Source organism: Oryctolagus cuniculus, chromosome 1 (assembly GCF_051225735.1).
Source record: "Oryctolagus cuniculus isolate XC-2025 breed Fujian yellow rabbit chromosome 1, ASM5122573v1, whole genome shotgun sequence".
NCBI classification, from domain to species: domain Eukaryota; kingdom Metazoa; phylum Chordata; class Mammalia; order Lagomorpha; family Leporidae; genus Oryctolagus; species Oryctolagus cuniculus.
Genome location: NC_142867.1, coordinates 56,707,940 through 56,720,534, shown reverse-complemented (window position 1 = coordinate 56,720,534; position 12,595 = coordinate 56,707,940). Strand labels below are relative to the sequence as shown.

Sequence of the window (12,595 nt, the reverse complement as noted above, 5' to 3'; positions counted from 1 at the left end):
AGTCTAATATAGCATCTCCAAGTATGATCTGCCTTATATCCAATGGGTTTTATTACTTAAAGAGTATTCTTTGAACCCTGCAGTGGTTCTCAAATTTTTGATCTAGTGATCTCTTTTATATTTTTAAATTACTGAAGACCCCAACAGATTTTCAATTTTGTCGGCTTTACCTAGTGGTATTCACCATATCAGAAATAAAATTATTTGTTTTTTAAAATATTTATTTGTAAGGCAGAGTTACAGGGAGAAAGAGAGAATGAAATCTTCCATCTGATGATTCCCTCCCTAAATGGCCACGTTGGCCAGGCCTGAGCCAGATCAAAGCTGAGTGCTAGGAACAACTTTTGATTCTCCCACAAGTGTGCCAGGGACCCAAGCATGTGGGCCATCTTCTGCTTCTTCCAGCTGCATTAGCAGGGAGCTGGCTCAGAAGTGGAGCAGCCAGAACCTGAACTGGCACCCGTATAAGATGCCGGTGTCACAGATGGTTGCTTTACCTGCTGTGCCCCAGTGCCTGCCCCCAAATTTATTTCTTAATGGAAATTCCAAAATACTACTTTTTTCTTTGCTTTTCTCCTTCGTTCCTTCCTTTCTGTTAAATGAAATAAAAAAAATTTTTTTTTTAATTTAAAAATTTTTTAAAAAAATATTTATTTGAAAGACAGAGTTAGAACAAGAGAGAGGCCAGGAACTTGGAACTCCATCTAGGTCTCCCATGTGGGTGGCAGGGGCCCAAGCACTTGGACCATCTTCCACTGCTTTCCCAGACGCCTTAGCTAGGAGCTGGATCAGAAATGGAGCAGTCAGGACTCAAATCCAGCACTCTGATAAGGGATGTTGGCATTGCAGTTGGCTGCTCAACCCGCTGTACCACACTGCCGGCCCCAATAGTTTTTTTCTCAAAAGTTGGAAGAATCAAGGTGGAGTTTCAAACTATAACAACAACCGTTTTGCATGGTGTTAGATTAAGACTCACTAGTCTTTGTTGCAGTTTAAATGATCCATATATACATTTGTAACATCTTGCACTGGTCACTTTAAAAATGTTGATTCTTTTTAGTTAATGCAGGTTTTCCAAATCTTAAAATGTATCATACAATTTGAAAAGAAAGTCACAGTTGAAATATCATCACCAATCTCATTAGAAATATCTTAAAATATTGGGAAGCTGTCAGACTAATGATCGGATCTCTTGAAAGCTCAGATTTTCACACCAGTAACATACATATTGTCAGCTATCATTTGTCCATCAATTCTTTCAAGTATATAATAGTATTTTATGGAATAAGTGACTTCTTTCAACTTGCAACACAATCTCACAAGTGCTTTCCTTTCAGTCTTTGTATTGTGTTATGTAGCAGATGGGATGTATTTATATATGTGTATGTATTATTTACTAATTATTTTTCTAGTTCATTAAGGACATTTTTAAAGAAAATTATGCGGTGACTTCAGTTCCATTCCCTTGATTCCGGTTTGTACCACTCTTGGTACTAACAGTAAAATGCAGAGGAGCGGGAAAATAATATATCTTAGTACTATTTTGAAAATAGTTTTACTCTGCTAGACTTCTGAAAGAGTCTTAGAGGCTACCATAAGTCTGAAGATCCAGTTTGAAAATTCATATTCTGAAATAATCAAGTACATTTGGAACTCTTGACTTAAGCTAAATCGGTCTGGGTAAGGTTTTCCTAGAAGATAACTGACAGTGTAGGACTGTCTGAGAATATTTGCTCAATAGATAGCATGCATTTTTTTACTTAGTCAGAAACCAGTTCTTTGACACATTGTTAGTTGATCTTGTTTTTTGTTAAATACCCTAGAAATATGTTCTCCTACAAATAATTTTTTAATTATTTGTTTATTTTATTTATTTTTTGTAAATATTTATTTATTTATTTGAAAATCAGAGTTACAGAGAGAGAGAAGGAAAGGCAGAGAGAGAGAGAGAGATCCTCTGCTGGTTCATTCCCCAATTGGCCACAACTGCCAGAGCTGCGCTGATCCAAAGCCAGGAGTTTCTTTCTGGGTCTCCCACATGGGTGCAGGGGCCAAGGGCTTGGGCCATCTTCTGCTTTCTCAGGCCATAGTAGAGAGCTGGATCAGGGGTGGAGCAGCTGGGACTTGAACTGGTGCCCATACGGGATACTGTCATTGCAGGTGGCAGCTTTACCTGCTATGCCCAGCACTGGCCCCTAAGTAATTTTTTTAAAAAAAGATTTATTTATTTGAAAGTCAGAGCTACACAGAGGGAGAAGGAGAGGCAGAGAGAGAGAGAGGTCTTCCATCCGTTGGTTCACAGCCCACTTGGCCTCAACTTCTGGAGCTGTGCCAATACAAAGCCAGGAGCTTCTTCTGAGTCTGCCACATGGGTGGATGCAGGGGCCCAAGGACGTGGGCTATCTTCTGCTTTCCCAAGCCATAGCAGAGAACTAGATGGGAAGTGGAGCAGCCGGGACTCAAATGGGTGCCCATATGGGATGCTGGCATTGCAGGAGGTATCTTTACCTGTTGTGCCACAGCACCGGCCCCCAAATAATTTCTTAAGAAGAGTTTGGTGATGACTTGGGCATTGTTAAGTGTCAGTTGTTTTTACTGGTTTGTAAGTGGTTTACGCTTTCTGTTTGAACCTTGTTTGACCTAAATTTTTCTTTCAAAGGTTTTGTTGAAGGTATTATATCAGTACAAAGAGAAGCAATATATGGCTCCTCGAGTTTTACAGCAGACATTAAATTATATTAATCAAGGAGTTTCCCATGCTCTTACCTGGAAGAATCTGAAGCCTCACATACAAGTAATAATTTTCTATCTGAAATGTTTTTCTAGCAAATAAAATAGAAATGGCTTAATTGACACTATAGATTGTAAAAATTACATATTTTATTTTATTGTGTTACTTAGTCTAGTACTTGTGATTGACAGCATAGCAGAAGAGATGTGACACTTTGGAATAAAATTATGAGTATTTTGCTTGTTTTTCAAATCTACAGCTGTTATTTTCAAACTTGCATTTAAGTTTTTACTTTCAGTTAACATTTTAATGACAGAATTTGGAGTTAGCAGTGGACTTTATCAAACTGATTTACCAAGTTAATTGAGTAACATTTCCTTTATAGTTTTAGGATTTGATAGATAAAATTTCATGTTGTATGTTCTCAGAATGCTTATTTGCTACGTAACTACTTAGCTATTTGCTAATTGTACACAGAGGGTAGAAACCTATAGCTTGATTCTTGTTCTTAGAATTAAAGTTTAATGTTAAGTATTAAATATGTATTATACTTTCATTTTCCTACTTAAATGAAATTTGACAGTTTAAACTTGAAAGATGAAGGCTGTTACTTTCTTAATTTTTAAATTGCAGGGCATTATCCAAGATGTCATTTTTCCATTGATGTGCTATACAGATGCTGATGAGGAACTTTGGCAAGAAGACCCTTATGAATATATACGCATGAAGTTTGGTAAGGAATTTTCATTTTTCTTTAAACAATATGTCAGCAGTTAAGATAAAAATAGCCATTTTAGGTTCCTTAGATATAGTATTAGAAAAACCGTCTTTGTTCTACTGTATTATGGCCTTTGTGTAGACCCTTTTGGTATTATTTACTTATAATGGCATTTTGATAATGATAATCTTTATTTTTAGCTGACACAAATGCAACAGTTATTATTAAGTTATAATTATTAATTGGCTGTTCCTATGGCATAGGCCAAAACTGTTAGATATTTAATACTACGCCTTTAACACTAAGCATCTAAATACACACTTGGATCCTGTGTCAGTAATCTTATATATGGGACTTGAGAAAATACAGACTGGAACCCAGAGTCTACACGAAACTAAAGAGCTGTGATTTTGCTAATATTGGGATTATGTCCTTCTTCCTACCCAAATCTTCCAGAATTCTTGGACTTTTATGAACCTGTTGTGAAAATTCTCCCATAAGTAGTGTTTTGTATGAAAGAAAATCATTAAAAATTGATTAGTTAACATTTAATTTGCTAATGAAATGGAATTAGGCTTTGCAAAGTTATATAGATATCTGGGTTCATTTTCATATTTCGTTTATGTGAAGATGTAGCAATTTTTTAAAATGCCTGGTTTTATTTACAGAATATCGTTTGTAAGTTAGGTTATATGAGAATGTTTTAAATTTTTATCTTCACTTTGAATTTGTTTTCTAGATGTATTTGAAGATTTCATTTCTCCTACCACTGCTGCCCAGACACTTCTGTTTACAGCCTGTAGTAAAAGGAAAGAGGTAGGTTACTTAATGTTCTCTCAACTTTAGCAGTATAACTGAAAATTTACTCAAACGTACACTTTCAAATGTTAATATTTTGAATCATTTTGTCAGCATGTTTTTAAGGACTATTGGAATGGCCAGTAAATTATTACTTACCTTTTTTGAATTTAGGTACTACAAAAGACTATGGGATTTTGTTACCAGATTCTTACAGAACCAAATGCTGATCCTCGAAAAAAAGATGGAGCCTTGCATATGATTGGCTCTTTAGCTGAAATACTTTTGAAGGTATTTTTTCTTTTATATGTATGCATATATGCAACTAGTTTATTTAAATTGACAGTTTTTTTTAAGATACAATACACAAACCATGCAGTTTGTCCAGTTAAAGTATATGACTTGATGGTTCTTAGTCTAGCCACAGAGTTATACAACCATTACCCCATCGAATTCCAAAACATTTTTAGCATTCCAGCAGTAAACCCTGTATGAATTAATAGTCATCTACATTTTACCCTAAACTTCTGAGGCTGAGGCTTCCCTCAATCTACATTTCTTTTCCTGTGGATTTGTTTAATTCTGGACATTTTATAAAAATAGAGTGAAACAAGCTATAGTCCTTTGTGAGTGGCTTCTTTATTTATTTATTTGAAAGAGTTACAGAGAGGGAGAGACATTAATCTATTCATCAGTTGATGTGCGCTTGCTTTATTTCCACTCCTTGGCTTTTGTGAACAGTGCACCTATGAACATTCATGTACCTGAATGGTAGCTATCCAAAGTGTAAGTAAATATTTAAACATTGACTGCAGCCGGGACTTGGACCAGTTGCCCATAAGGGATGCTGGCATCGCAGGCTGCACCTTAACCTGCTGAGCTGCAGCACAAGCCTATATCCCCCAACCCCTAGTCTCTTAACATTCATACCTTACATAGGACTGGCACAATTAACAAAATGAGGGAATGAATCTGATATGATATTATAACCTAATATAGAAACCTTTTTCAAATTTCAAAAGATTTCCCATCAGTATACTTTCTGCTGGCCCATGATCTTATCTAGGATCCCCTATTATATGTATTTGTTTGCTTTTTAAAAATAATTCTTGGCCGGTGCTGCAGCTCACTAGGCTAATCCTCCACCTGCGGCGCTGGCACTCCGGGTACTAGTCCCGGTTGGGGTGCCGTTTCTGTCCCGCTTGCTCTTCTTCCAGTCCAGCTCTCTGCTATGGCCCGGGAAGGCAATGAGGATGGCCCAGGTGCTTGGGTGCCTGCCACTGCATGGGAGACCAGGAAGAAGCACCTGGCTCCTGGCTTCGGATCAGTGCAGCGCGCCGGCCATGGTGGCCATATAGGGGGTGAACCAACGGAAGGAAGACCTTTCTCTCTCTCTCTCTCTCTCACTCTCACTCTCATTCTCTCACTCTGCCTGTCAAATTAAAAAATAAATAAATAAATAGAAAAAAATAATTCTTAGCAGTAGTTGCTTAGGCCCATTTATTTTGTTAAGCTAGTGCTTGAGGCTTCCACGTCCTATACTGGAGTGCCTGGGATCCAGTCTCAGCATCAGCTCTGAATCATCTTCCTGCTAATGCTTATTAGATGATGGCTCAAGTAGTTGGATTCCTGCCTCTTTTCGAATACCTGATGGAGTTCCCAGCTTTGCCCTGCACCAGCCCTGGCTACTGCTGGCAGATAGAAGATCTTTTCTGTCTCCTAGTCTGCTTTTTATTCATAGGGGTGGCACATGGTAGAAGGGACCTAACTGCTTGAACCATCTCAACTGTCTCCCAGGTTATCTGAAGCGCATCTGGTCCTAGAATACCAGGCATTCTGATTCGGGATGCAGTTTAAATCAGCTTTGTAGCTGCTATGCTAAATGCCTGCCTCTTTTTTAAGTTTTTCTTTGCACCCACCCTGCCCTCCTTTATTTGAAAGGCAGTGACAAAGATGGTCTATCTGCTGGTTCACTCCCCAAATGCCTGCAGTAGGCAGGGATGGGTCAGGCTGAAGCCAGTAGCCCTCAACTCCACCTGGATCTCCCAAATGGGTGCCAGAGACTCATGTACTTGAGCTATTATCTACTGCCTCTCAGGTGCACAATAACAAGAAGTTGTATCAGGAGCGGAATAGCCAGGACTTAAACCAGGCACCATGGTATGGTATGCAGGCGTCCCAAATAGCAGATTAGGCCACTGTGCCAAGCTTTTGTCCCATTGTTCTATTGTTTTAAAAGATTTATTTTATTTATTTGAAAGGCATAGTTACAGGGAGATAGGGAGAGAGAAATTTTCCATCTGCTGGTTTACTCTACAAATGACCAGAACTCCATCCAGGTCTCCCTTGTGTGTGCCAGGGGCCCAAAATACTGGTACCTTTATCAGTTTTTAATGTCTAGTTCAAGGAACTCTTGTAAAAAACTGGTTAACAGGACATACTCATGAGAGTAGCTTTTTGCGTATCAAATTTATTAGTTTGTAATTGAATTTTTCTCAAGCTATGTTATTTTGATAATTTAATATTATTTTATGGGCCGGCGCCACGGCTCACTAGGCTAATCCTCCACCTAGCGGCGCCGGCACACCGGGTTCTAGTCCCCGTCTGGGCACCGGATTCTGTCCCGGTTGCCCCTCTTCCAGGCCAGCTCTCTGCTGTGGCCAGGGAGTGCAGTGGAGGATGGCCCAAGTGCTTGGGCCCTGCACCCCATAGGAGACCAGGAGAAGTACCTGGCTCCTGCCATCGGATCAGCGCGGTGCACCGGCCACAGCACACCGGCCGCGGCGGCCATTTCTGCCTGTCAAAAAAAAATATTATTTTATAATTGAACAAACTAGGTTATTCTATCATAAAAGTTCCATCAAATAAATTTTATAAGGTAAGGGGTAAAATTAACCATAGTACCATAAATAAGACACTGTTGCTATTAAGATTAGTTCTGGTGCCAGCGCTGTGGTGTAGCAGGCATCCTATATGAGCAGTGGTTCAGTTTCTGGCTGCTCTGCTTCGTATCCAGCTCTCTGCTATGGCCTGGAAAAACAGTAGAAAATGGCCCAAATCCTTGGGCCTTTGCTTCTGTGTGGGAGACCTGGAAGAAGCTCCTGGTTCCTGGCTTGCAGCCATTTGGGGAATGAACCAATGGATGGAAGACCCCCACGCTCCTGCCTTTGCCTCTTTGTAACTCTGCCTTTCAAATAAATAAATCTTTAAAAAAAATAAATAAAATATTTGTTGTAACTTATTTTTCAGTGTTAACATTTTACAATATATTAAAGTATTTTTGGGGGTAGAGTACTAGAATAAGAATATTGGTTGCAGGTCCTGAAGTTCAAAGATTCAGAACAAATGATGTGACATGTTTAGTAATTTATAAAAATTTTTGTCCTTATTCACTGCACTCATGTCTCAAGGCTACTACATAGTGGAAAGTGGAACACAAATTAAATATTTGTATTTATCTAATGATTGTTTATATATTACATTTTAAGACTAGTTTTGTTCTATTGGATATGTTTAATGTTTAGTTATTTTTAATCAGATTATATGTCTCTGGGAATTTAGGTGCTTGTATTTGGAACTGTATTTAAATAATTGTTATTTATATTTACAGAAAAAGATCTATAAAGATCAGATGGAATACATGTTGCAGAATCATGTATTTCCTCTCTTCAGCAGTGATCTAGGCTACATGAGAGCACGGGTATGTTTTAAAGCTATATTGATTTCTCTATCTTTTAATGGATAACTTCATTTTTTTATTGGAATATTCTTATGTTCACTTTAACAGCCATAATTCATCTTAGGTGAACTTTAAAATGGCTGCTATAATGTGTGCATAGCTTTAATCTGTGTCTGGTAGCAGTGTCTGTCTGTGTTTTGCATTCAGATGTTGTTACTCACACATAATGTCATGCAGCCAAAGAATAACATGGGATCATAGTACTGGTCTAGTGTTGTCTCTTTGGACATAACCACCACTGGCCAGCCTCCAAACTCCCATACACAAAATGCTGGGGATAGAAATGGCTTGGAGTAATTCAATGTGATTGTATTAACTTACTGTGTTTTTTAAAAAAGGCTTGCTGGGTACTTCATTATTTTTGTGAAGTGAAGTTCAAAAGTGACCAGAACCTTCAAACGGCTTTAGAACTAACAAGGAGATGTCTGATTGATGATAGAGAAATGCCTGTGAAAGTGGAAGCTGCAATAGCTCTTCAAGTGTTGATAAGCAATCAAGAAAAAGGTACAGGATTTTTATGTCATAAATAGTGTAAGCTTTTACATGTAATTAATTATACAAAGCATAATCAAGAAACTTACTTTATATGTGAAAGTATTTCTTTTTCACTCTTTGATGTATATCATCAGATTTTTAAAATCTTTTTCCTTCCACAGCTAAAGAATACATCACACCATTCATCAGACCTGTAATGCAGGCTCTTCTTCATATTATAAGAGAAACAGAAAATGATGACCTTACCAATGTAATTCAGAAAATGATTTGTGAATATAGCGAAGAAGTTACTCCTATTGCAGTAGAAATGACACAACATTTGGTATGTTGTTTAAAACTATCGATTATGAAGACACTTTAATTTAATTAGTGGTATGACTTAACAGGAAATATTTTAGTTTTTACAGTGTAGAAAGTCTTGTTCTAAGGCCTTGACAGATTTTTTAAAAAGATTTATTATTTGCAAGGCAGAGTTATAGAGACAGAGGCAGATAGACCTTCCATTTGGTGGTTCCCTCCTCACATGTTCTCAGTGGCCAGGGCTAGGCCAGGCCGGAGCCTGGAGCTTCATTCAGGTCTCCCACATGGATGCAGGGGCCCAAGCACTTGGGCCGTCTTCTGCTGCTTTCCTAGGTACATTAGCAGGGAGCTGGATCAAACGTGCAGCACCTGGGAAGCAAACCAGGACCCATTTGGGATGTGGGCACTACAAATGATTGTTTAACCTGTAGCGCTATAGCACTGGCCCTCTGAAAATTTTTTTTATTTTTTTATTTGAAAGACAGGGTTACTGAGAGAGATGGAGACAGAGGGAGGTCTTCAATCGCTGTTTCACTCCCCATATGGGCACAACAGCTGGACCTGAGCCATTCTGAAATTAGGAGCCGGGAATATCCTCTGGGTCTTCCATGTGGGTGCAGGGGCCCACGTACTCAGGCCATACTCCACTGCTTTGCCAGGCACACCTACAGGAAGCTCAGTCTGAAGGGGAGCAACTTGACTAGAACTGCCACCCATATGAGACGCTAGCGCTGCAACTGGGGCTTTAACCCACTGCACCAAAGGGTTGGCCCCCAAAAACATTTTTTATAAGATTTATTTTTATTATTTAAAAGAGTTACACAGAGAAGGAGAGGCAGAGAGAGAGAGGTCTTCTGCTGATTCACTCCCTAGTTGGCTGCAACGGCTGGAGCTGCGCCAATCTGGAGCCAGGAGCTTCCTCCTGGTCTTCCTACCCAGGAGCCAGAGCCCAAGGACTTGGGCCAGCTTCTACTGCTTTCCCAGTCCATAGCAGAGAGCTGGATCGGAAGTGGAGCAGCCAGGACTCTAACCAGTGCCCATATGGGATGCTGGCCCCAAAACATTTTTTTTCCATCCACTTGAGAAGCAGAGTGACAGAGATCTCTGTGGGGAGAGAGATCTTCATTTGCTTGTTCACTTCCCCAAATGCCTGTAATAGCCAGGTGTGTGCCTGTTTGAAGACAAGAACCTGGAGTGCAACTTCATCCAGGTCTCCCACATGGGTGGCAGGAGTGCAAAGACTTCAGCCATCATTGCTACCTCCTAGTTTTTAGTACCAGGGAGCAGGGTAACAAAAAAAAAAAGGTGAGATTCAAATTGGCACTCCAGTATAGGATATGGGCATCCCAAACAGCAACTTAACGCGCTATGCCACAACACACTTTTATTTCTTTTTAAAATTATTATTACTTTTTTTTATTTGACAGATAATGTTAGGCAGTGAGAGAGAGAGACAGAGACAGAGAGAAAGCTCTTCCTTCTGTTGGTTTACTCCCCAAATGCTGCTACAGCTGGAACTACGCCTTTCTGAAGCCAGGAGCCAGGTGCCTCTTCCTGGTCTTGCACCCGGGTGCAGGGGCCCAATCACTTGGGCCATCCTCCACTGCACTCCCGAGCCACAGCAGCGAGCTGGACTGGAAGCTGAGCAACTGGGACTAGAACCCAGCACCCATATGGGATGCCAGTGCTGCAGGTGCAGGATTAGCCAAGTGAGCCATGGCACTGGCCCCACCACAACACACTTCTAAAATTGGGACTTTTTTTTTTTTTTTTGAAAAAGTTTTTTATTTGAAAAAGTTAGAAGGAGGAAGAGAGAGAGATCTTTGATCTGCTGCTTCACTCCTCAGATGACTGCAACAGCCAGGGCAGGCCCATGCTGCAGTCAGGATCCAGGAGCTTCATCTGGGTCTCCCATGTGGGTGCTGAAACCCAAGCACTTGGGCCATCCTGTGCTGCTTTTTCCTGGCCGTTAGCAGGGCGATGGAAGTAGAGTAGCCAGGACATGAACCAGTATCCATATTGGATGCTGCTGTTGCAGGCAGTGGCATTACCTGCTATTCCTCAATGCCAGTCCCCACAAAGGGAACTTATCTTTTTGAGAGGCAGACAGGATAGACATATAATTCTCATCTACTGGTTCACTCTCTCAAATTCCTGTGACAGCCAGGACTGGCCCAGGTTGAATCCTGGTCTCCCATGTGTGTATCAAGACTCAATGACTTGGCGCTCAGCCCTCTGCCTCGCTACTGAGCTGCCCATCTGGCCTGGCCAGGTGTACTCCACTCAACCATGTATCCTCGCTCTTCCCCCTGTCCAAGCGACTGGGCACTCTATCTCAGGTTCTGTCTGGAGAGGTGCCCATCCATTGTTACAGAGGTCCCTTCCCTAATAAACCTTGCTATTCTACTTTCCACTAAAAAAAAAAGGACTCAATGTCTTGTCCTATCTTCTGCTAGAGTACATGTTAGCAGGTAATTGGGAATTGGGATAACAGCCAGGACTCCAGAAGTTCTGGTACAGAATGCGATCCCTCTGACTGGAGTCTTCACCAGGCCAAACTCCCGCCCCTATAATGAGAACATTTTTAAAACTAAAACTCTTATACCAGAACATGTTTATAATGCTTCAGTGACAAACCTAAGTTAATTCTCTTGAATGTAGGCAATGACATTTAACCAGGTAATCCAGACGGGGCCAGAAGAAGAAGGAAGTGATGACAAAGCAGTCACTGCTATGGGAATTTTGAATACAATTGACACACTTCTTAGTGTAGTTGAAGATCATAAAGAGGTAAGAAAATGATCTAGTGTTGCACATGTTTTTTGGGCAGTATTACATTAGCTGTTTGCGTTATTTAAAACATACAGAAAAAAAGAATAGGGAAAACTATAACATACTCTTGGTCACCATCCAAATTTTTTAACATTTTACAATTTTCCTACTTTCTTAAGCCATAGAATTTCAAATTGCCCTTAAAATGTGAGATTTTTAGTAAACTATTACTGTATCCTGTTTTATAATTAGAAATAGGGAAAAGACTTTATAGAAATCTCATTAGTGTTTTATCAGATGAGTTATTGATTTGAGGAGCTGATCAGATGGAATACATGTTGCAGAATCATGTATTTCCTCTCTTCAGCAGTGATCTAGGCTACATGAGAGCACGGGTATGTTTTAAAGCTATATTGATTTCTCTATCTTTTAATGGATAACTTCATTTTTTTATTGGAATATTCTTATGTTCACTTTAACAGCCATAATTCATCTTAGGTGAACTTTAAAATGGCTGCTATAATGTGTGCATAGCTTTAATCTGTGTCTGGTAGCAGTGTCTGTCTGTGTTTTGCATTCAGATGTTGTTACTCACACATAATGTCATGCAGCCAAAGAATAACATGGGATCATAGTACTGGTCTAGTGTTGTCTCTTTGGACATAACCACCACTGGCCAGCCTCCAAACTCCCATACACAAAATGCTGGGGATAGAAATGGCTTGGAGTAATTCAATGTGATTGTATTAACTTACTGTGTTTTTTAAAAAAGGCTTGCTGGGTACTTCATTATTTTTGTGAAGTGAAGTTCAAAAGTGACCAGAACCTTCAAATGGCTTTAGAACTAACAAGGAGATATTATATGTTTGAAATGGATGCGTTTCAAATCTGATTAGTATATGATATCCCCATTTCTACCTGTTTTAACATGCTAATGGCCTTCAGAAATTTCAGGTCCAATTGAGGACCATATTGACAGCTAAGAATAAATTTTTGTATCTTGACTCTTGAGTGGCTTGGAGACTGAGGTGGCATTCCATGA

The 12,595-nt window shown here is 39.8% G+C and overlaps 1 protein-coding gene and 2 non-coding genes across 4 annotated transcripts in view; all 3 read left to right on the top strand.

Moving 5' to 3' along the window:
* The window catches only part of IPO7 (importin 7), a 66,299-nt gene that overhangs the window by 39,760 nt on the left and 13,944 nt on the right, over nt 1-12,595 (top strand). For both annotated transcript variants that reach the window (XM_002708803.6, XM_017345306.4), the window contains 8 exons: nt 2,660-2,794; nt 3,365-3,464; nt 4,189-4,265; nt 4,422-4,538; nt 7,858-7,947; nt 8,325-8,490; nt 8,643-8,803; nt 11,443-11,571. In XM_002708803.6, the coding sequence (XP_002708849.1) occupies nt 2,660-2,794; nt 3,365-3,464; nt 4,189-4,265; nt 4,422-4,538; nt 7,858-7,947; nt 8,325-8,490; nt 8,643-8,803; nt 11,443-11,571 (975 nt within the window). The remainder of the gene's footprint in view (nt 1-2,659; nt 2,795-3,364; nt 3,465-4,188; nt 4,266-4,421; nt 4,539-7,857; nt 7,948-8,324; nt 8,491-8,642; nt 8,804-11,442; nt 11,572-12,595) is intronic.
* LOC127485168 (small nucleolar RNA SNORA23) lies at nt 8,069-8,253 on the top strand. The gene has a single exon (XR_007912337.1). It is a non-coding gene; the product is annotated as a small nucleolar RNA SNORA23 (small nucleolar RNA).
* Nucleotides 12,070-12,254, top strand: LOC127485171 (small nucleolar RNA SNORA23). Its single transcript, XR_007912339.1, has one exon. It is a non-coding gene; the product is annotated as a small nucleolar RNA SNORA23 (small nucleolar RNA).